The sequence below is a fragment of the Ostrinia nubilalis genome, chromosome 25 (assembly GCF_963855985.1).
Source record: "Ostrinia nubilalis chromosome 25, ilOstNubi1.1, whole genome shotgun sequence".
Taxonomy (NCBI): Eukaryota; Metazoa; Arthropoda; class Insecta; order Lepidoptera; family Crambidae; genus Ostrinia; species Ostrinia nubilalis.
The window spans coordinates 5793320-5818318 of record NC_087112.1 but is presented as its reverse complement, the minus strand read 5'-3'; the positions used below and the strand labels follow the sequence as shown (position 1 = coordinate 5818318).

At 39.3% G+C, this 24999-nt stretch overlaps 2 protein-coding genes across 2 annotated transcripts in view; one reads left to right on the top strand and one right to left on the bottom strand.

Moving 5' to 3' along the window:
* Positions 1–24999, top strand: part of LOC135084205 (polyamine-transporting ATPase 13A3-like) — a 70191-nt gene that overhangs the window by 11163 nt on the left and 34029 nt on the right. The window contains exons 2-6 of the mRNA XM_063978941.1: positions 19534–19611; positions 22168–22335; positions 22729–22799; positions 24279–24388; positions 24725–24887. Of these exons, the coding sequence (XP_063835011.1) occupies positions 19564–19611; positions 22168–22335; positions 22729–22799; positions 24279–24388; positions 24725–24887 (560 nt within the window). The 5' untranslated portion in view covers positions 19534–19563. The remainder of the gene's footprint in view (positions 1–19533; positions 19612–22167; positions 22336–22728; positions 22800–24278; positions 24389–24724; positions 24888–24999) is intronic.
* LOC135084192 (DNA-directed RNA polymerases I, II, and III subunit RPABC5) lies at positions 5669–18951 on the bottom strand. Its single transcript, XM_063978930.1, has 2 exons — positions 18801–18951; positions 5669–5844 (listed from the first exon to the last, which is right to left on the bottom strand). Exons 1-2 carry the CDS (start codon positions 18893–18895, stop codon positions 5736–5738), a joined length of 204 nt encoding a protein of 67 aa, XP_063835000.1. The 5' UTR covers positions 18896–18951; the 3' UTR covers positions 5669–5735.

The window sequence follows — 24999 nt, the reverse complement described above, 5'->3', positions numbered from 1 at the left end:
TACAGACCTTCTAGAGCAGATGCCGCGAAAACTATACAAGATATAGAAAAACTTGAATATCTCACCTGTAGCAAATTGAATAAGCTTTTTTTGGTTCATAGTAGTCATGTCACTAGGATGCATAGTTTCCGAGGATTAAGCGAAAAACCGAAAAGTGGTACCTTTAAACCCCCCTCTCCCTGCCGGCTCAAGGGCTAAGGGCGGGGACTTTTGCTATGTTCACCTCCTAACTAGTCTAAATAAAGTCCCGAAGTCAGAAATTGTGTTCCATGGATTTCCATCTATAATGCTTTATTGACTGGACTAAATGGAGTTGCGACTTTGTCGAATAAGCCTAGGCGCAGACCACCAACTTTTGGTTGGCCGATAGTTGGCTCCGATTCAATTTGTATGATGAATCGGCCGATAACAAATCGGTGTAATGTGCGCACTTTCATACATCTCCATACTGATTAACAGCCCGATTCAACTAGGCCAACTAAAAATCGGTGGTCTGCGCCTAGGCTAAGGAATATTAAATTGTCTAAAGGCGACATTGACGTGCTTACTAAGCCTAAACTATCGAGATATTTTCGACAGCTAAAATCGAGCTGAAAGGATCATTACGCCATTGGGGGCAGCACTTACACCTAATTGTATATCGTTACCCCAGAACAGACTTAAACGTCACCTAATAACGTCTTTAGAACATTCTCGAACTTGCTATGCTATTTATAGTGTCTTTACGCATTTGCAAACCTTCGGTATTAAGCAGAGTTCACATTGGTTCTAACTTTCGATCTGAAATTGACTTCACTTTATAGACTGGCTGATCATTCTGATTGGTCCTGTGTTCGGTTCCCACGCACGACGATGGTAAAATGATTTTGTATAGTCCCACATTAGTAGAAAGAGGTTCGGCCTGGTGACTCATATCAGCAGCCTGTAGGACCTAACATCATTGCTATCAAATGATCATTGCTATGAAATCCTAAATGATTGAAGAAAGGTGCTCTCACGCTCTTTCGTATTCCATCTGCATTTGTCGCTCACCATTGAATGTGTAATGAAAAGTATCGGAGTTGGGCATAGAATGTTTAAAGTTCAGTTCATCGCAGATAAAACAAAATACGAGTATCTACCTATCTCCAATTCTCCATTCATGGGTTAACCATTCGCTGCTGGCTCGTAATACAAACTTGAACACGTGGCTTTATATGACTGGACAAGGAAGGATTATGGTAATTTGTCCCCGACATAATTGACGTGTAATAATTTCTTTAGAAAAACATATTTATGGAGGGGACTTTTGTCTTCATAATTCACTGGTGTTTTGAAACGAGATGAAAATGAAGAAAAAATGAAAAGAAGTCAGATTTTTTACGGATTTTCGCAGAATCATCCATGACTTAGCTTCCCATAAGTAACAACAGCTTAACAAATAGAGGCTTCTTCCTCAGTGCCACGAAATATTAGTCCAGCCGGGCTAGGATACGCACCGTGATAAAATCTAATCGATGATATTAGACGACAAATGTATGGGCTTATCGCGTAAAATCGATAAAATGGCGTGAACAAAACGCTTACGCGCATCCTAGGCCTACTGGGGTGTTAGATTTATTTCCATCTTCATCGCATTCCTGATTGGACATATTCTTGTTTCGGCACATTCCTGTTTGGGCGTATTCCGTTTTCGCCATGTTCTTCTTTGAGTAGAGAGTGTTCTCTCTCAACGATTCAAGTCGGGTATTAATGGGAGATGCCTCTCTTTCCGAGGATTCTAGATTATTTTGTCGGACCTTCGACAAAAGATGAAGACCGATTTTACTATTAAATCTGTGCTCCTACAACTCTAAAAAAGTGATTAATAGGTATTCTTTTTATACCTATTGCCCAAAAAACTTTCTTGCATAAGAATCTGAGCTAACGTTAGGTCACCCACGATCAAGTTGAGAGCTATAAATCGGTATTAGACAACTTGATTTACAGGTTCTGACTGGATCCAGCACTTTGCAAAATGTACTAAATGTACCTAGGCTTTAGTCTCAAAATAGTCCTGATGCATCTTTGACCTTTAGAGAAACCGCTTAGGAACCGGTGTGTGGTAGATTCTAGGAACGCAGTTTTAGGTTTGATTGCAAATTGCATTTTTTGTAACCGATGATGTCAAGAAACGGATAATGTTCATGTGTTCTATAAAAAATAGTCTTCGACCACACATTTTAGCATATTAAATGCTGTGTTTTTTATTGGACTATAGCCTGGACTTGTCTTGAACTTCATCTGAATTGAAAAATAAAAGCAACGACAATAACAACCGTGATGATTTGAAAAATTCCAATTCAATGAGATATGTTTTTCTGTATAAACTTGACACCCAAAACAAGATTGGCATTATTCAGGCATAATTTAGCTTTCCTGCTTCATTTACATTGAATGGCGATGGACGGTTCGATGAGTTATCAAAATCATTTTTAAAAGACAGGGGTAACCCCCGCCTACGTTACTTTAACATTTCATCGTAAAAATATTTTCGTTTTACAAAAGAAGATCGCGAATAAACAGTGATGTAGATTTCATAAATATTAGACGCATGGGTAACGCCTAAGCTGTGGAATTTAAATATTTTGTTGCTATAGAATTAGTATAGATCAGGGTTTCTCAAACTTTCGGCTACACGAACTCCTGAAAGTTTCCAGGTGACAGCGAACCCCTTGAAACTAGCTAATTATAATCCCCACGTACCGGAAAGCGCAGCGTAGGACGTCCACCCGCAAGGTGTACCGACGACCTCATGAAGGTAGCGGGAAGGCGCTGGATGCAGGCCGCCACACCCGCCACCAATCGGCCATTGTGGAAATCATTGGGGGAGGCGTATGTTCAGCAGTGGACATCCTGTGGCTGAAATGATGATGATATTATAATCCCCATCCCAACTAAATCTAGTTTAGATAGAGCACAGCACCTATACCAGTAAAAAGTAAGACCCCTCCCAAGTAACATTTTATTCCATTTAAGAGTTCAATAGTCGTTCACATGTACTCCACAAGCTGTGTATGTCAGCTGTATACGAGCTGTATAGCTTGCTATAATGCTTTTATAGAACCAGTTTGGGCACAAATTAGACAGCTTTAAGTTCACTATGGCTGTACATTAGCAGTATAATAGCATTATAATAGCAGTTTAAGTAGTAACATCGTACTTAAGGCTGACTTACGGCACTATATGGGACGCAGTGTGAACCATACAACGTACGTGAGGACAATAAAGAGTAACAAGTGGCTAAATGCACAGCTTTCAAAGTTATAAAGTCCGACAAAAGTACTCCAATGCTACCTAAAGTTCACGTGTGTCTTAAATTATTTCCACGTTTTAATATTAGTTTGGTATTTGTACGTGAGTGCCAAGAGGGAAACAACTCGGGCGGATAATCATTTATGCAAATAATAACACGGGTTTTAAATACTTAATAATGTTAATGCCATTGGGAATGCAACTTTATCGTGAAATGTATACATATTTACAGCTAAAATATTTACGCGCCTCTGTAAAAACGCGATATTCATTTTAAAATATTTAAAACTGGCTGAGAGGAAATCTACAATTTTCAGTTTTTGATATTGGATTGGCATTATAATTATATTACGGTAATTAATTATAACATGAAACCAAAACTCAATCGCTCTATCTGCGAATTTTGTGATAAATCTGCATTAATTTTGGAGATTTATTTGGTAAATATTTTAGGTTATGTAGAACAAAATGGTGGAAATGAAATACGGCTATGTGAACTGTTATAACTCCAATTTAATGCGGTGAGCGTATATTAGGTTCACATGTGTTCTGTTAGAATGCTGTTATCTATATGAAGTTCCACATTTGTACCACTACAGCGCTAATGTCTATAAATTTATTCTAATGTGAAATTATGTACAGCTTTAAGATGTACCTAGTTCAGGTCAATTGTGTATCTTTAATTCTTTCAAATACTGAAATTTTAGAGATCCGCAATAAAAATTATTAATGTCCGTTAAATCGCCTAGCCCAGGTACTAATAGTCAAGTATGAATACCTAAAGCATCAGACGGTAGTGTTCCCGGTTTAAATTCGTTTATTATGCTTGACAATTTATTCAAAGCGGAATGAGGAATACGATTTTCAATAGCCCCTGTTCTTATTTTTTTTTGCGAAAGGTTAAATAATTGTCCAAATCAAAATGGTATTCACTATCACAAGAACTGCAATCATCACACTCTGATATCTGGTATATTTTGAAGGGAAATTTCAGGTTCAGGCATAATATTTTCCTCTGCATCATGTACAGAACCACCATGAACAACTAAAAACAGGCTTGGGGAAATGTGTAATAGAATATCACATTCACATTCGTGTTCAGCTTAAAGCAAATAAGAGTAGTACTTGTGGACAAATAAACTGCTATTGATGTTAATGGACAACACATATAGTCCTTTTAACAGCCTACAGTGTACATGCGAACCATTGAAACACTTTTGTACAGATAGTAAAAAAAGGTTATTTTAATTATCACAAACAAGTCCTACTACAGCTACTAGCTGTATAACAGTCTAAAACAAGTAAACATAACAGCCTTTGGCTTTATAAATGACCACGTGTGTTCTATTAAAATGCTAGCTCTATAACATCGTACAAGTAGGCCGTTAAACAGCGGTTGCCGTATCTCTATCCTCCTATAATGCTCTTAGTCAGATGGCTGACTAAAGGATAGTTGTTAGAGTATTATAACACCAACAATCGTATAAAAGTATAACTCTACACTAGTCTACACTCCTATAAGTCCCTTAGACAGGTATAGGTGTAATTAATTGCAATAATACAGCTTATACATCACGAGTGAACTGTACTAATGCTTTAAGTACACATTGGAACTAAATGTGAACTCTTAAATGGAGTAAAATGTTACTTGGGCTGTAAATGGATTCACAATAAATTAATTAGTACCTAGTCAGAGAATTGCCAAAAAAGTACAAGAAAGGAATGATTTATAAGGTTTTATTAGACAACGGAGGATTTGCAACAAGCAAAAATGTTACAAGGGCGCGACGCCTGCGCAGCTTGCCTCACGATTTTCCTCAAGCCTAGTTTAAGCTCTCATGTTTAAAGCCTAAGTGAAGTTATTAATTTCGAAATTGGTAAGTCCCCTTATACGACAAAATCCAAACCATAAAAACATTGAAGTGGTTCTGAGGGATTCCCTCTAGTTGGAGCAACCACAAGGTGTCAAAACGTAATCAAAAGGTTTATTTTTTATTGAGCACGTTTGCGGTTTTGAAGTCCGAACTGACTATGCAGTTTTATGCGATAATGCAATGTTAGCCTACAAGGATTTTAAGGTTACCTAAAGGCAACGATTTGTTACCGACAACACCTTGAAGAGTCCTACACTCGTTCGTTCGTTCCAGCCAAATGACGTCCACTGCTGGACAAAGGCCTCCCCCAAGGTTTTTCACAATGAACGATCCTGCGCTGTCCGCATCCAGGCTCTTCCCGCGACCTTTACCAGATCGTCGGTCCACCTAGTAAGAGGCCTGCCCACGCTACATCCTCCAGCCCGTGGTCGCCACTCGAGAACTTTTCTGCCCCAACGGCCACACTCACAACTAATCATATTACTAACAGATTTAGAATGTTAACTGAAAACACATTTGGATTGCCTTAAAAATATATTTCATATCTTACAATCAACTTGCTTAAAACTAATAACATAATTAAACAAACTATTTCTCCAAGGGCGCGTAGTTGAGAAGTTTTTCGATCAGATCCACGTGGCCTAGCAGCATTCGTCTGCAGCAGTACCTCTTCAGGCCGAGGGCGTCCAGGGCGTCACTGCAACCAATAAAAAGTTATCAGTCATTTATGTAATCAATAAGTCATTTCATTATCATCGGTTCTCCTAGACAAGTTCGTCTTTTTTATAGTTCACAGGGCGACGTAACTCCATACAAAAAAACGGAGCGAAGGAAATTACAACAGTCACGTTTTGCCACTTGTCTAGAGGAACAGATCATTAGTCTTCTACACTGTAGAAAAACGAGAGAGAGAGAAAATGGGCAGCTGTCCTCCCTGAGGAGTTTACATCCCAATCCACCTTGTTTCGTATTTGTGTCTAAGCGTAGGGGAGAGCCTGGCTAAAAATCTAATTTACCCCCTTCCCTCTTTGAGCTAGAATGCCCAGCAGGGCTTGTAGCTGGGTACTCCCAAATAGAGCTTCCAAACAGTGCCGTATTATCCATAAGGCACTTTAGGCCAGTGCCTAGGGGCCCACTATAACCAGGGGCCCAGCACTCCCGATAAAAAAATGAAAAAAAAAAAAAGTTACAGATTATTTTTATGTAAAAAACCTCAAACCACCTTAAAACTTCTTCTTATTTTGGTTTACACATTCAATCGTCATAATTATTTCGATATTGTGGAAGCTAAATTATTTTCGTAACGTTGGCATTACTGCTATGGTTTACATGACAGGTCGACCGTCGACACCCTTCAGAGGCTAAAAAACCTCACTGCGGAGGCTAGGGAGAGGAGTGACTGGAGGGTGTGTTGGCTGTATCATTCGATACCATCCCTCATTCCACCATAATCTAGGGGTGCAGTCCTGTTGTCCCCCCTGGGGGAGCCAACAGGATTTCGAAATCCTGTTGTCCCCCCTGGCTAGGGGAGACAACAGGACTGGATTTTTAATCAATGATTTGAGGACTGTTGTCCCCCCTGGAAAACATTATTTAAAAGCCATGTATTTTTATAACATAATTTGTGAAATACTGAAGTACTTGACTGAATGCCAAATTCCCAAACTGAATACCTAAACGTTTGTTAAATAATAATTACCATTTTGATAACGAAAATAAAAGGTAAGGTGTTGGTGCCGGTACTGACACCTACAAACTTGAAGTTTGGCAGGTAGGTTCCATAGGGTGTAGACATCTGCCAAGAACGGATTTTATTTATCTATTTATTTGAGGATAGGAAATAATACGAAGCATATAAGTAATAGGATTTTACTAAATTCCACACATAAGGGGGTAAAACGGACTCCACGCGTACGAAGTTGCGGTTATGCAGTTTTAGCGTCCTACCTACTAATATTATAAATGCGAAAATTTGTGAGTATGGAATAGTATAGATGTTTGATACTCTTTCACGTAAAAACTACTAAACGGATTTTTAGTCAACTTTTACAGAAGACAAAATTTTTTATACATGAGAATGGCATCATGGCATATACTTGCTTAGCTTTTGCCCACGGCTTTGTCCGCGTAAAATTTTGTCTGTCGCAGAAAAAAATATAAGGCGCATTCCTGTTTAAAAAACCGGGATAAAAACCGTCCAACGTCCTTCCCGGGACTGAAAACTATCTCTTTACCAAAAATCAAAATCGGTTCAATGGTTTATGCATGAATTCGTAACAGACAGACAGATAAAGTTACTTTCGCATTTGCTCGTATAATAATTATTTAGTAGGGATAATTCATAACAATCTGTTAAAAGCAAGTAAAGCAGATTTTGGAATAGTCAGAAATATTACCGGTACCAACAACTTATATTTTTTTCGTTAACAAAATGTTAATTATTATTTGACATACGTTTAGGTATTTAGTTTGGCAATATGGCTATGGCATTTAGTCAGGTACTCCAGTACCTACTTCTTAAATGTTACAAAAACATTTGGCTTCTAAATACCCAATGTTTGCCAGGGGGGACAAATTTCGAAATCCTGTTGGCTCCCCCAGGGGGGCCAACCTGGCCTCGCAGCGCTGTCAGGCCGCGTGTCATTGATAAGATCGGGGTCAATACTCGCCGATACTGTAGGAGATACCACCACCGGCCCACCGGCAGTTACGACACTTCCTCTGCCTTCGTAGTGATTGGTAGTGTACGGAATGTCATTAGCTCTGGGTGGCTTTATAACTGGATTACATTTAGGATCACTGTAGTTGTTGGACTCCTGTCTGTTAGCCAATACTGCGACCGGACTGCACCGCTTCAACTGGCTCCTCCGGGGGCGTCCTTCTCGCGGGCATGAGTTTCATATGCTATGCGGATGACACTCTGGTCACTGCCCGGGGAAAGACATTTGGGCCCGCTGCACGGCTGGCGTCGGCGGGCGGCACATTAGTCGCTCGCAGAATATGACGCCTCGGCTGAAAGTCGCGCTGGAGAAGGCACTCTTCTTTCTGGGCCCTCCCAACGCCCACATTGTGGTTGAGGAGGTTAGGATTGACGTCAAAGTTGAAATATCTGGGCCACACGCTTGACGGGAGGTGGCATTTTAGCCCGAACTTCAACAGGCTAGCGCCACGCCTCCTCAAGGCAGCCGGCGCACGGAGTTGGATACTCCCGAATTTGGGAGGGCCACAAACGAGGTGTCGTCGAATTTATGCAGGCGTTCTGAGGAGCATGGCGCTGTATGGCGCCTCAATCTGGGCGGACGCACTCAACAAGAGGGAGTATGCCGCCCTTCTGCGCAGGCCCCAGCGGGCCATAGGCTCATAGCGCACAAAGTCGCAAGGACCTACCGTACGGTAGGGCACGCTGCGGCGTGCGTCCTCGCTGGTACTCCTCATTGGGAGCTAGAAGCTGGAGTCTTGTCTGTCATTTATCATTTATCACTGGATGGCAGATCAGAAGGCGCGTGGAAAGCGCCCGGTCCCAGAACGGCGCGGCGCCGTCAGGCAGGAAGAGCGCGAGATCATGGCCGACCGCTGGAAGGAAGACATGATTCGCGCGCAGTTTGGCCGCCGCAATCTGGACGCCATTGGACCTGTTCTGGACCAATGGTTGGAACGACCGCACGAGTTCCTCACGTTCCGTCTGGCGCAGGTGCTGACCGGGCATGGCTGCTTCGGTTCGTACCTGCATAGGATCGGGCGAGAGGAATCCCCACTGTGCCACAAATGCGGCGCGGCGGATTACACGGTGCAGGCGGTGCAGCACACCCTCGCGGGGATGCTGGATGGCGGTCGCCTCCTTTTGCGAAGAGGTCATCCTTCAGAAAGAGGCAGCGGAGCGTGAGAGGAAGTACGATCCTCTCGCCTCATCGCAGAAGGGGGTGGAGAAGGCGGTTGTACGACCATTCTACTCTCCCTCCAGGTGGCGGCCAGCAGGCCGGGGGTGCGGGGGCACCCTTGTCACCTCCGTCTGACGGGAACGGCTTGGCGTTTCGGGCCATTCCCGTCGGCCCCCCACAAGGTGGGCGTCTAGGGTCCGCCGTGTAGGCGAGCCGTCGCCGGTGGTGTGGCAGAAGTCTAAGGCTACGGCCAGACACTAGCGACACCCCCACTTGGGCGATGACGGAACGCTGTGGAGGTTTTAGTGGGTATACCCCGTCCTTTTGAGTCCCACACACCACCCTGTCCCCCGGCAGTGGTGACGGTGCGCAAATCATTTCTTCCGCGACAAAAAAAGGGGGGCCCAAAACGAGCTGTGCCTAGGGGCCCCGAGATGGTTAATCCGGCCCTGCTTCCAAAAGTTCGACTGTCTTGTACTTCTTGCAGGATGAAATGGTACTTAACTGGATGGAATCCCAAAGTGTTAAAATGACATAAGTCATGCTTAATTAGAGCAATATAAAATATACGAATAGGTGCAAAGTATATTATTTCTTAGAAAACTCAGCACGCAAACATTCTCAAAGTTGTAAAGATAAGGGTTGCAACGGGGCGTCTTAGCTAGCTCAGTCTGACACCCCGCTGTTTAGTACTAAGTCCCAGTTCGCTTTCTGCGATGAGGGATGTGTACCTATCCAGGATGCCTACAGGGATATTCGACCAAGGAAACGCACAATTAATAACACAATTGCACTTTGTAATTCAGGTTCCACAATAGTTTACTTATTCTAGTTTCACTGACTCTAAATTACTATCGTTTAATAATGAGCAAGTTTACAAGTACTTTACAAGTTATATCACAATATACTAATCTATTACAACGAGAGGAATAGCGACGCGCCCGGTTCGCGTCCCGAGACTAGTTTACGTATCCGCGAGAGGGGCGGCGCCCTGTGCGAGGTTTAGCGAGTGTTAGTTTGGATACTTATAACTAGGGGGGTAGGACGTGGTTCAATAGCTCGAGCCAGAGACCAAAGTCCTCTGATGAGTATGATACCACTGGGAAAGGGCGTCGGACCTACGTGGCGAGGGGGTATGAAGTTCAGGAAGGGTAGCAGCGGGATTGCTGCCGCAGGTTGGGAGTGAGTATCGCATGCACTACTCGGTAAGGACGAGAACCGATAGGCTATCAACGATAGAACGTCTCGAATCGACAATTAGATCACCTGACCGAGTTAACGAGGTATCGAATCAAGCCAGAGCCGAACAGTTAGGGTTAGTGGGAACAGTGTGGGTAGCAATTCGCTAGGGACTCTGTGCAATGCAGCCGAGGGAACAATAGACGCGCGCGCGAACGTCTGACTGTTGCAATGGCTCCCGAGCGAATGCTAGGCGCCCGCGGTCGCCGCCGTCTCATATATTAGCTCGGTCCGTGCGGCGTGCGGCCGCGCAGCCGTAGGGTTGTCAAAATCTCTGCGCTCGGTGCTAGGGCTGTCGATGCGTCGCGGGGCGCGTCACATCCTCCCTTGTTTTGGAGATTTTTACCTGGAAAAATCACAAGTCTGGTACATAAAGGTTATTTAAGAACAACTAAAATTCATGTTAATAATAAGTTATTTTTGGGTAACTTCATAACGAGTAAAAATTAAAATATAAAACATGACTGAACTTGTACTTGGTCATTAGCCCAATAATAACTCCTTATTTAAAACATGACAGTACATTTATTTACTTATAACCATATTAGTTAATTTGGTCTTGAAACAATGTTATTAAGGTATCCTTAATTTTTTTTTGCTTACAATGAACTAATTTAACGCTAATTTTAGCTAACTTAGTTTTGAAACAATGTTATTAAGATACCTTTAATTTTATTTTGCTTACAATGAACTAATTAAACGCTAATTTTAGTTAACTTAGTTTTGAAACAATTTTATTAAGATACCTTTGACCTTTTGTTTACAATTAACCAATGAACTAATTAAACGAGTCTATTGTTTACTTTGTTATTACGAGTATTCAATTATTACTTGAAATATTTCTTTAATACAATAATAGTATGCATGGCACTTGTTATTATTATTTCTAGTTTACTAGTTTAATTATTTAAATTAGCATACTCAGAATAGGCATCTGATTAATGTTAATAATCTCTACGATTATTAAAAGTTATACAAGACAATGGCAGTTAAGGGGTTAAGTTTTAATTACAATAATATTATTTCTTAATGTAAATGGAATGCAGCCTGGCGCGGCGCGCAAACATTAGGCAGGTAAAATCTAGTTATGAGTCATCTAGCAAGCGAGTGCTGTTGATCGCCCGTGGCGTATAGAAAAAATACGTTTCACTGATAATATGCAAATGAGTTCGCTCGGTGAATCGTTCTTACAATGTTTGTTTACTATTTAAAAGTTATCGAGAAACTGGTAGTACTATTGACGCGTAGCAAACCGGTTTGTTATTTATGTGAGTTTAGGTTGCGAGTTACGAGTAAATAACAATGCGATTTGCGTCAATAGTTATTTAACGAGATTAAATAGAACACTTTAACTATTAAAATTATACAGGGTTATTATCTAATGATAATTAATACTTATAGGTTATTGATATGTGGTATTTAGCGAGATTAAATTCAAGAACTGACTAATCTAGATTATACAGGGTTATTATGTAGGTAATGTTAATTAATACTTATATATTATTGACTTGTTTTTAAATACTGAGAAAGTTACTTAAACGAGAACGGACTAGACAATTGCTATGTACTTTAAATACTGAGAAAATTACTTAAACGAGAAGTGACGAGACAATTACTATGTACTTTTTATCTATCTATTGGAAACCTAACTTAGGTATAAAGTTAAGCTACGAGTAAATGTTACTGGCCTTGTTCAGCTGGTTCTGGATTTGGCCGCGCCTCTTCTTTCTCCCCGGCCGCCTCCTGGTCTGGTCCTCGGCTCGGGTCGGCTCCTCTCCAGGGCCGGACTCGCGCCGATCCAGGTCTTGTGGGTGGTCGACGGTGTCGACATCGAGGATTTCGGTCCACTCTGTGGACCGGTTTGATGATATGGGTAGTGGTCTACTCGGGTTTGTAGACACTACGCTCCAGTTTTTGCGTGCGTTGTTGACTTGACAGGTTTTGCAGTTCTTGACGTACGTTGACACATCTCTGTACATACCGGGCCAATAATATCTCTGTGATATTTTGTTCAGTGTTTTTGCTGTTCCCAGATGGCCTGCGGTCGGTGTATCGTGGTTTTCTTTCAGGATCTGGTTTTTTTCATTGTTGTTTATGCATAATTTCCAGTCTGATGATGTTTCTGTTCTTGGTCCGTATGCGTGATTTATTATTTTCTTGTATAATCTGTTGTTTGACATTTTATAGTCCTTGTTTCCGGTTTTTTGTATTTCTTGAATTTTCTTTTGGATCCAGTCTTCTTTTGTTTCTTGTTTTAAGTGTGTTACGTGTTTATTTATTACTTCTTGACTTTTAGGGTTCCGTGAATAGTCTTTTTTCTTGATTGGTTTTTCGTGTGCGAGTTTGATCTTGTGTTTTTTCTTACTTGTCGGTGTTTCGGCCATTTCGTATGTAGGTACGATGTTGGCTTCTGTATTGTTTCTTGACTTTGTTCCCACTTGTTCCTCTTGCTTGGTACTATCTTTGGGCCATTCTATTTTGGCTCCTATTCTGTTCAATATGTCCATGCCGATCAGTATAGTCGTGATTTGTGGATGATATAACACTTGGTGGTTAATTGTTTTTCCTTTTATATTAATTTGTAAGTCGAGTGCTTCTTTAATTTGAGTTGTGTGCCCATCTGTCATGCTAGCTGTTATGCTTACTGTTTTCGGTTTCAGGTTTCTTTTCACGAATTTACTGTACACTTGGTCGTTGATGTATGATCTTGTGGCGCCGGTGTCTACGAGTGCTTGATATTTTTCGCCTAGTATCGATACATCTACGAATGGACGATTATCTTTGAGTTGCGGACTTGTGTTTATTGTCATGGACTGTGTGTACTCACTTGTTTTCTTACAACACTGTTTACTCATTTTGCCGATCCTGCCACAACCGTTACAAAATAGTATTTTCTTACTTCTGCAATCTTTCATGGAGTGTCCTTGTTTTCCACAGCTCCAGCAGCAAGTATTTGTGTTGTAATTGTGTATGTATGACGCCGTCTCCTTGTGTTCTTGATTAAAATTTGTGCTTGTTTCGTGGTAGTCATTTCGTGGTTCTCTTTGCATGAAGCTAGTTTGACGGTCTGCTGTGACATTTTCATAGTCGTTTGCCAGTTGTATTAATTTGCTTATCGAGTCGACTTCTGATTTCTTGATATAAAACTTGTATTTTCTGTTCATGTTTTCGTAGATTCTATTTAGTTCTTCTTCTTTTGACATTTTTGCGTATCTGCGCATGAGTGTTTGTATTTCAATGAGGTAGTCTGTGAATTTTTGGCGGTGATGTTGCCTATAATTCACTATTTTAGCTAACAGGTCACTGTCACAGCTCACAAATGTCAACTTGAAGAGTTCTATGAATTCGTTCCATGTAGTAAACGAGTTTTTATTATTTCTATACCACAGTACGGCCTTTCCTTTCAGGAATCTGGGGAGCACTTTGAGCACTTTATCTGGCTTGACCTCGCCCGATGACATGAGTTCGTCCAGTTGCTCTAGGAACTCCACTGGGTCGTTGTATGTGTCAAAACTTAGGTTCCATCTGGCCGTTATGCTTTCAGTCTGATCTACGGTGTACGACATGTTTGGTTCTTGCTGCATCTCTGTGTCTTCAAAATCGGTTTCTGACTCACTGTTAGACTGTTCTTCGGAGGATTTACTGGCGGACTGGACGGGTTGACGGGACTGCTTGGTTCTGAGTACTTCTGTGAGGTTCTGTCTCAGTTCTTGTACGGTTCTGTTCTCCGTTTTTAAGTTTCTTCTTTTGCACTCGTTCTCAAGTTCTGTCTTCTTGAGTTTGTATATCCAAGATGTCGGTTCTGACATGTGTGATTATTACGAAGTTTTGCGTTCCTTGTGGTCTTTCGCTTCTCTAGTGATCTGGTGGTCCCTGTAGGTTCCGTGGGTTATTCAGTTGGGCGCCATTGCAACGGGGCGTCTTAGCTAGCTCAGTCTGACACCCCGCTGTTTAGTACTAAGTCCCAGTTCGCTTTCTGCGATGAGGGATGTGTACCTATCCAGGATGCCTACAGGGATATTCGACCAAGGAAACGCACAATTAATAACACAATTGCACTTTGTAATTCAGGTTCCACAATAGTTTACTTATTCTAGTTTCACTGACTCTAAATTACTATCGTTTAATAATGAGCAAGTTTACAAGTACTTTACAAGTTATATCACAATATACTAATCTATTACAACGAGAGGAATAGCGACGCGCCCGGTTCGCGTCCCGAGACTAGTTTACGTATCCGCGAGAGGGGCGGCGCCCTGTGCGAGGTTTAGCGAGTGTTAGTTTGGATACTTATAACTAGGGGGGTAGGACGTGGTTCAATAGCTCGAGCCAGAGACCAAAGTCCTCTGATGAGTATGATACCACTGGGAAAGGGCGTCGGACCTACGTGGCGAGGGGGTATGAAGTTCAGGAAGGGTAGCAGCGGGATTGCTGCCGCAGGTTGGGAGTGAGTATCGCATGCACTACTCGGTAAGGACGAGAACCGATAGGCTATCAACGATAGAACGTCTCGAATCGACAATTAGATCACCTGACCGAGTTAACGAGGTATCGAATCAAGCCAGAGCCGAACAGTTAGGGTTAGTGGGAACAGTGTGGGTAGCAATTCGCTAGGGACTCTGTGCAATGCAGCCGAGGGAACAATAGACGCGCGCGCGAACGTCTGACTGTTGCAATGGCTCCCGAGCGAATGCTAGGCGCCCGCGGTCGCCGCCGTCTCATATATTAGCTCGGTCCGTGCGGCGTGCGGCCGCGCAGCCGTAGGGTTGTCAAAATCTCTGCGCTCGGTGCTAGGGCTGTCGATGCGTCGCGGGGCGCGTCACAGGGTAATGATGGTTTTACAACTGAAGAGCGTCGGTTTATGACGCGCTAGCGTATTATTGTACTCATGCGCAAGAAATGGGCACTGTTTAAGTTAAATGCTTGTTGACTCGGGCAAATAATTTGCTTGAAATAAACGACTGTGAGGTGAAAAAGTGTGCAGCGAAATACTACTGATTAATCACGAAATCTCAGAAACTATTACACATACAAACTTGAAATTGGACAGTTAGATTCCTTATAGGGTGTAGACATCCGCTAAGAACGGATTTTACGAAACTCCACTCATAAGGGGTAAAACGGGGTCTACGCGTACAAAATCGCGGGCGGCCGCTAGTCACTCAATAAAGAGATGTGAGTATATGAGTATGATGAGTTCGAAGCTCGGATGAGACAGACGCATTTTTAAATTTAAAAAGCAGTGTAAAAACAAAAAGTAATACAAAGATTTATTAGTAAAATAGGTCTAATAAAAACTGAGACAAATTATGCTCTTTATCTTGTTCTAGTGCACCTAAAAGTGATACAAAAAAACCTATTCTCTTGATGTATGAATAAATACACAACAATTTACAGAGATTAAAAACCCATTTGGCCAGAATATTATACTAACACAGATAATTATAAATGATGAAGCAGCTTGCTCTAAGGCTAAGCCTACTTCATACATTTGAAAGGTCAGTAAACGCATATTATTCAGATTTTTATGTATGTGTGTGTACGTAGGTACATTAGTTAGATTCAAACAAAAGAATTATGTAATTGGGTTCACATAATGATGTCACACTGATGATCAATTAGTTATTGTAATGCTTGTCTAGTAGTACATAATATCATTGTTACAATCATTGCCTCGTTTTCTCTGATTTAAGATTTACATAATTTTAATTCAAATTATTTATTGCATTTAAAGATCAATAAATTTAAAAAATCTAATTGAAGGCAAAAACTAATTGGTATTACTTATTAAGTAGATTTTTTAATAAAGTTATTTTATTATTTAAGTATTTATTTACCAATAATAGCATGACACATCCTATTGGTCATTTTGGTTTATAAAAAATCAATTCATGAATTAATTTTTCTTTTTAAATTCATGAACAATTTGTGTTTAACACATTATTATGTGAAAATACCACCAATATTATAACTACCTACTTATGATACTAATAAAAATAAGGACCTGTATTATCATATTATATGGGTGTTTCTCTGCTATTTGGAAAATCGTCCATACAAGGCTGTCCTGAAGTAATTTTATTAAATGTTGAGAAATTTTGTTAACGAAATTCAGGGCAATAGTAATTTAAATTCATATCTCAAAAAAGCCCACACATTTTCTTCTTAGTTTTTGAGTTATTGGCGATTTTTCGCAAAATTGCGACAGGGGACAGTTGCAACCACCCAGGGGAATGTATTATGGACAAAAACAATTAGTATTTTTCTTTGAGTAAACAAACTCTTTATTTTTCTTTGCCATTATAAAAATATGTAAGTTTTTGAAACAAAAAATATTATTATTAAAACAAATATTACTAATTTATAATGACTTTTCTTAAGCCTAATAACAGTAGCATTAAACTTAACGAACAATTAAGTTTTAAGACTTAAATTGTATGACACTAAAGTCAGTCTTTATAATAATCAAAAATGTAGTATCCTGCCTTTTAAAACAGAACCAAAAATATACAAAGAGTAATAAACAAAAAACATTATTACTGCAAATTTTTGTTTTTTGACCCCGTTTCTGGTGAATGTAATATTGAAACGCTATTCTTGTTATTTCGTGTTGGGTCAGATGATCTTAAAGGCGCCTGTTGTTCTTCTGCGAAATCTTCTGAATCAGATGTAGGTATTTTCCCTTCCGAAATTATTTGTTCATTATCATCATCATCATTTCAGCCATAGGACGTCCACTGCTGAACATAGGCCTCCCTCAAAGACTTCCATGTTGATCGATTCGTAGCGGCCTGCGTCCAGCGCCTTCCTACTACCTTTATAATGTCGTCGGTCCACCTTGTGTACCGTAAAACGCAGCGTGAGACGTCCACGCGGCCTCCACTACAGAACCTTGCTGCCGATGGGCCATCAGTTCTGCGTACTATGTGCCTTCCTATTGCCACTTCAGCTTGCTAATCCGTTGGGCTATGTCACCGACTTTAGTTCGTTTACGGATCTCCTCATTTCTGATTCGATCTCGTAAAGAAACACAAATTATTTGTTATGTCTTCATGACTTTCTTTTTTTGCACGAAACTTAGCACAGTGCTCCCTCCAAACCTTTTTTACAGCCTTATGCTCACGACAACTCATATCTTTAACTGATTTTATTTAAAGTTTTACTTTTTTCTTCTTTTTTTCAATTTTTCTTTTAGGGTAATGTTTCAAGTCGATGATATCATAATTGCAGCAGCTATACGTTTTTGTTCTAGAAATTCTTCTCATGTTTCACGTAGCTTCTTTTTCGGTGAAATTTTGAGATAATACCTACTAAAAAGACGTTATTTTAGTGGTCAAAACCTAGGAAAACAGTAGTATGAACAGTCCCCTGTGGTATGAACAGTACCCTGTGCTATGAAATGACAGGGGAATGTTCGCCAGGGGAATGTTATTTTTACGTGAATACTTCATAAAACAATACCATTTAAAAACATTAAAATAAACGCAACTTATGTGGCTACATACTAGAAGATTTATTAATTTAAACAAATTGTCGTTACTGAAACTCTTAAAATAGTAAAAAAAAAGGCTCACCAGGGGAATGTTTTCACTGACGGCCGAGACGCGTGGTTCACCAGATGACGCAGTAGTAGCATTAAACAAAATAGCGGCTGTCCACTAGTTACACAACTGAACAACCTTAACACCTATTGCGTTCCGTTTCGCGATCTAAGTGCTTTGCGCCAAAACTAAATATGACTTTAAACCGGTTTTAAAATTTTAACAGGGGAATGTTTTAATAATTTGAAGACAGCATTCTCAGAAGGATATTTTGATTAAAATTATATTGTAAACATTGTTTGTGATGTATTAAGATGCTAACTGTTATTGTTAATGTATTTGGATATTTTTTATTCAAATATCAACAGCAATATAATAAACATTTGTAACAATATGTGTAATTCTGGAAAAGGGACGTACCAGGGGACTGTGATTTGAGACGTTTGAGGTTATTTATTCGAATATTCCATGATTAAATTACTAAATATGCTATGTCATGCTAAGAATACCTAATTCTATGTCGGTATTGATACAAAAACCTGAGAAATTTTAATGTTTACTACATAAATTTAGCTTGGGACAGCGATTTTCCATTTAGTGGAGAAATGCCCATATGCAAACAAAGACTACTTAATAGTTATTTCTTTGTCATTTGTACATAATTTTATATCAAGCCTGAGTCCAGTTTCCGAACTTTTAATTTTGCCGAATGGTCTTCCATCATTAAAACTACAGTTAAAGACAAATATTGGGAAGCAATTGATAAAATATTTATTTCAATTTCAAATCTTATAGGAGAGTTTTCTTCAGAGAAATGTTAAAACTTATTTAGCTTTACTTTGCAAAATATAATGCCGACAACATTGGTATTGTACAACCTGAAATAATCCTGCTCCTGGGACTTTTAAGCCAAATCGCTTAGTGGTTATAAACCAAAAACAGACTTATATACTGTGTTTTGGCTAAGTACGAAATATTATAAAGTAAATATTCACCCTTCTGTGTATTCTGCCTGTAGGAGCCCAAGGTATGCCTCCCACTTGTTGCCAATAACTTTCCCACAGGTAAAGCAACGCACGGGAATGATCATTTTGGCATATAAACCTGTAATATTAAGAAAATTATTGAAATATTGCGCACTGAAAGTAACAACAACTACTTTGGAGGTTATGGAAAAACATGATTTCGCTACTGGTGGTGTCTATGTAATTTAGACTTGTGTGTAGTATTTATTTGATATATTGCAATGAATGCCTACAAAATATGACTTACTATTATTATGTGGAAAAGAAACAATAAATCCTCTCACGACACAAACACGCAAAAGTCAATTTGACAATTGTCTGACAGTGCTATTTTAACGATTGAATGGAACAAACGGCCACAGATTATCTAGACCGTTTTTGTATGTGTCATGGTAAATAACGGTTTATCGGTATTACTTTTAGTGATGCTCGTGCTCGTGTATTTAAAAAATCGATGCAATACATTTTTGAGAAATTAACTTTACTGTATAATGGACATTTTTGGGGAATGTTGTGTTTAAGTAAAATTATGATAATGAGCCATATGATGATTATCTTTTAAAGCGAATATGATAATCTTATCATATTTACGTTTTGCAGCATATTTGCATCTGCAAATCAGAAGCACATTAAATTAATATTTCAATCCATGCAATAAATAATTGAGAATTGAGTTTAACTTTTATGTATTTTTCTGTTTCAGATTTGAAAAACGACTTAAAAAATCTCAAAAATGACTTTGAGCATGGAACAATACATAACCACGGATGATATTGAAACTGTGAGTATTAGAAAAAAAGAAAGAAAGAGAGAAAAATATTTTTATTTAGTTTATTATTTTTATTATTAATAAATTTTATTTTCTTTCGTTCGATTGATTAAGCCAAATGGCGTCCACTGCTGGACAAAGATGTCCCCCAATGATTACCGCGTCGACAGGTATTTCTTTAGACCTTCATTAGATCGTCAGTTCACCTAGTGGGAGATCTGCTCACACTACATCTTCTGGCAGTTCCTGCCTGTGGTTTACCCCTCGAGAACTTTTCTACTCATAAATCTAGCAACTTCTTTTATTCAAGTTTTTTATTGAACAAAATAAATTATTTATAGCTATAATAGGAAGTGAAGAAATGCAGCTAGCATAGTAGCCTCGTAAACACGCTTGTATTTTAAAGTTTTGTTTAGTTAAAAAAACTAATTTTTTTAAAACTTTTTTTTACTAAAATATTTCAACTATTTAGCAATAACGTAACGGTATGACATGACATCGCACGGAACGTTAAAATAAAATGACATTTGTTTCCACCTTTACCTTAGCCAAAGTGTTTTCAAAGTGTAATTTTTCTCTTTGTTTGAGTAATTTTGATTGATGATAAATAACAATAATGCCTCAAAGAGCTAAGCTACAATGCAACCGTGATTCAACCGAATGACGGTAATAACTTAGCCCATTGGTAAAATATCAGTTCATGCTGTTTCTATTGCCATACAATGGATATCAATAAAAGATAATGGTTCAAGTGTTGAATAAAGTTAGAATGAGGTTTTAAATTAGTGCTAGTTGCATTTGCTTACGTAGAAGTAGTTTTGGTTCAGTAGTGCTTGTATTGGTCAGTTGAAAGTATGGAGTCGGAGGATGATATTGTTCCTCTGATTGAAGATGTATCTAATGGAAACAGGGACCTATTTCTGGGGTTGAACGTCCAGAATATAAATGTGGACCCGGAGTATGAGCAGGTAATGTTTCATTTGTGCTAAAAATCTTAATATTGTTTGATGTGATGAATAAAGTTTGATTTATTTCTGCTTGTTGCAATATGACCTTGAAAAAATGATTACCTACCTATCTACCTAAAGAAGTAAGTAATTATTGTGTGTATTCTTTGTTTTTTTTTCTTAATCTGATATAAAAAGTTATAAACATTGAAATTTAGGTTCACATGTAGAAAGGTTGTCCGAACCACTATTTTTAAGCTAAAGTTTAGTTTTGGAGAGTTTCAATAAGTACCTAAATCACTAATTTAATGTAAATAAAATTTAAACATTTCAATATAAAATTAAATGTTTAAAAATAAAATTTAAAATAAGTTTAATAGTTTTAAATAATTTTTGGTGTTTTTTTTTTTAGTATCAAATCAATTTGAAATCAAGTAGGTATATCATGCTTGGTACTATTTTAGGACATCCTATATTAATGCAAAAGTAGATTAAATAAATAATGTTTGTACATGATAATAATATTATTTAACAAGTTGGATCAACTGAATAAGTGTGTCACACATGTACGATTGTGTGTCACTGCAACGGTTGAAGTTAAGATAAGCCGATATAACAGTGTTATTGTACCTAATGAATATAAAAATGCAATTTGAAACCCTAATCTATTAGTAATAACAATTAGTTTTAATTTACAATTCCTCTATAGTGACATTATAGTATGAAATGAAGTTAAAAATGTAGGAATTCCTCTATAGTGACATTATAGTATGAAATGAAGTTAAAAATGCATTATGTTAATATCTCTGAACACATCCTGCTTGAAGCCAAATGACTGAATGTTATACCTAAGTTAAATTTTTATAGGTATTTAAATTTAAAGGTTTTTTGTTATGATAAATGTTACAAATTTGATGAACAAGAACTTCCCTGTTATTATAAAGTAAAGCCACAGCTAGCACAGACTTTCTGTTAGTGCCTTTTGTAAAGCCCACATAATAGGAAAAATATGTATGAAATAATAAAATGTGAGCAGCCCGTATGCGGATTAAACGCATGCCGAAATTCGCTACACAGAAAAAAAGCCACTAAGTGATGACTCTGGAACTAATAATAAGCCTTTCTCTTCAGAATTAGAGTATGTCTCGTAATTTGGCGTGCCTATCAGTGGCGTAACTATACCATCCGAGGCCCGTATCTAAAGGTTTATTTTTCAGGCAGGGTTGCCTTCATTTGGCCGGACATTTTACCCCCCCTAAAAGCCGGACATGTGACGGGGGGGGGGGGGTGTTAATGTGGCATAGCTCACAAGTGAGAACAATCATCAGCGGTTGCCCAACATCCTGATGCGTGCGCTTCATATTATTCTGTGGCTCGACTTTACACCTGGCAACCCTACTTGGGACCATCGCCCTGAAGTATCGCGAGGGGGTGGGGGGTTGCGGTTAGGGTCTTGGGCCGGGGCTACCTCGGTCGGGGGCCCGTTGAATTTTGCCAGCCCTGCCATTCCTGTCACCCTACAGTTACGCCACTGGTGCCTATAGGCACAGGCCTCCTCCAGCTCCTTCCAATGAGCTCAATCCTCCGTTACTCTGGCCTTAACTATTCGACTTTTTACCAGGTGGTGTATGGTTACCGTAAAAGCCGATGGCGGACGGTGCTGGTGTACTTTTGCTCCGTCCTGACGTGTGGGATCCCGTTCCTGTTGTTCCACTGGTGTCCTACCTGGTTCCTGTATCTGACTTCCGTGAGGAGCTGCTTCCAGTTAGCTGATCAAGTTTTGGTTGTTGTGAGTTAGTTTTATTGTAGCCATAGGCAACATTTTACTTTCGTGCAGAATTAAAAACAGAATATTGTACAGGATGTCCCAAAATTAGCACGTCACAATGACACTGGAGATAACTGAGCCTAAAATATAAATATGCCGTATTCATAAAAAGTTACACCCAAGTTGATTTCATACTAAAAGTCACTTTGAAACAGTGTTAACTAGGGTGTAACTTTTTATTAACACTATCATGCATGTGTTAAGTAACTTAGAATATTGTGTTTTGTTTTTTACTTTACGATAATTTTTATGTTCACTCATAAACCTGATAATATCTTTAGTACTAACTAATATTTAACAGGTGTGGTTTAAACCCACAATGAGCTAGCTACATGCATATTTTATTACTTACAGGAAACCTACCAAAAGAAGCACAAAGATTATTTTATTCATAAAATATTGGAGAAAAACATTGCAGATACAAGGTTTGTTTGGTTTATTTCTTATTGAGTCCTCTTCTCCAAAGTGAAATTTATTTCGCAATACATACAGGATGTCCCAAAAACAATGGACAACCCTGTAACCATCGATAGGCCTCGCCATGGTCTCCCTAACGTCCAATTTTGACCCCAGTAAAAATATCACCGTTTTCAAGATTTTTAAGTTTTTGTGCATTTCTAGAAATTTGCCACCTGCGATTACTTTTTCTCATGCCATTTCTACAAATGAGGATACTTTTCAATCTAGTTTTTTCCCTTATCACAAGGGATAGTTGGGCTATCTAAAGAATAGATTAAAGTTCAACAAATTAGTTTAAAAGTATGAAAATATTAAGAAATTGCAGAGAAGAAGGAAAAATTAATTCATTGTCTTGCACTTTTTATCAGCCAACGTGTAAAAAAAATGTAGGAAGACCATCGTGCCCATTACCTTAAAACATCCGGGTTATCCATTGTTTTTGGGACACCCTGTATATCTTTGTATGTGCGTTTCACTCAGTCAGTTCCTGGGATGTGAAAGCGGCACAAAAGGGGTGACTGATATATTGATGTGACCGAGCATACAAAGGACATCATCCATTTTGGTCCAAAATCAAAAGTGCCGGCCAAAAAATAAAAGTGCTGTATTCTGATAGAATACGTCCGCCTTAGCATTTATTACTATGGCACCAAAGCTGTAGCACCACTGTGCATCGTAGTATTTGAGCTCTAAAAATATATGAAACGACTGACTTTGATCTCAAATACTACGATGCACAGTGGTGCTACAGCTTTGGTGTCATAGTAACAAATACTAAGGCGGACGTATTCTGTCAGAATACAGCACTTTTTTTTTTATTGGCCGACATTTTTGATTTTGAACAAAAAATGTATGAATCGTCGATGAATTTTAGATCTCAAATACTCGACGCACAGTGGAGCTACGGCTTTGGTGCCATAGTAACAAATGCTAAGGCAGACGTATTCTGTCAGAATACAGCACTTTTTTTTGTTGGCCGGCACTTTTAATTTTGGACCAAAAATATATGAAACGTGGATGATGTCCTTTGAAGTCTCGCTGACATTTGACGTCTCAAAAACACCTTCCCATGCCGCTCCCATACCTCAAGCACTATCTTAGGCCCAGAACAGACGGTGAAACGCAACTGCAACGAAACTGCAACTATCTGAAGATTCTGATGAATGAAACTATCAGGTATAATCAGGTGAGATACAGGCCAAGAGCTTCCTCGTTGTGTATTAAAAAAAAAACTGAAACTGAAAGTTTCAAACTGGTCGCGTCATGTCATGGTCTCTCAACGGTAATGGCAGAAACTTTGATGCAACTCAAAAGTAACTAGCAGTTGCAGTTTCGTTGCAGTTGCGTTTCACCATCTGTTCTGGGCCTTAGTTAATCGCTAGACCTGTAGTTTGATAATGTACTGTTCCCTGTAGTTGTCTTTAAAGTTTTAATTATTTTTCCAGTGGTCTACTTAATGAGGGCTTCCACGATGAAGAAAAAGGTGAAAAAACTACAATTGAGAGCCCCGACGTCCTGCATACCCCAGTCATATTGGATGATGGCTCCTCTCTCAGTAAGTGTTAAATGATTCATTTATGTTTAACATCAAGCATTATGTGTAATACCTAAGTACTTAAATACCGTCTTAAAAACTTTGTTTTGTAGTCAAGATGCCCAAATATTGATTGATTTAATGTAATGTACAATATTCCAGGACCCAAGAGTCGCCGAAATTAATTGGTGGCTCTTCACAAGTTTAACTTTGTTTTACGTCCTAGGGCTAGGACCGTAAGCCACGATATCTTATCGCGGTATTTTACCGATTTTCGACCATAAGCCCATAAAGTAATTTAAAATTAGCTATAAGATTATATCGTGGCGCAACAACAACGATTTAATATCATTGCAGACGTCCAACACTACCGCTACTTTCGACATAAGAAACAGTCGCTCATATGGGATTCTTTGCGCGCGCACTGGGCCCGTCTCGCGGGCCTTGAATGTGGGGCCACGTGCGCACAACTACAAGCTATGGGAGCCCGCGCGCCTTCTAGCGAGCGCCGCGTCCGTCTGTAAGTAGATAGACCCTTTGTGTTGCTTAGCTGTACTCTATATGAGGCTAGACTCTGAGCGCGAGCTTAGAGGAAGACTTGGGGCCAGTGTGGGGCCACGTACACACAACTA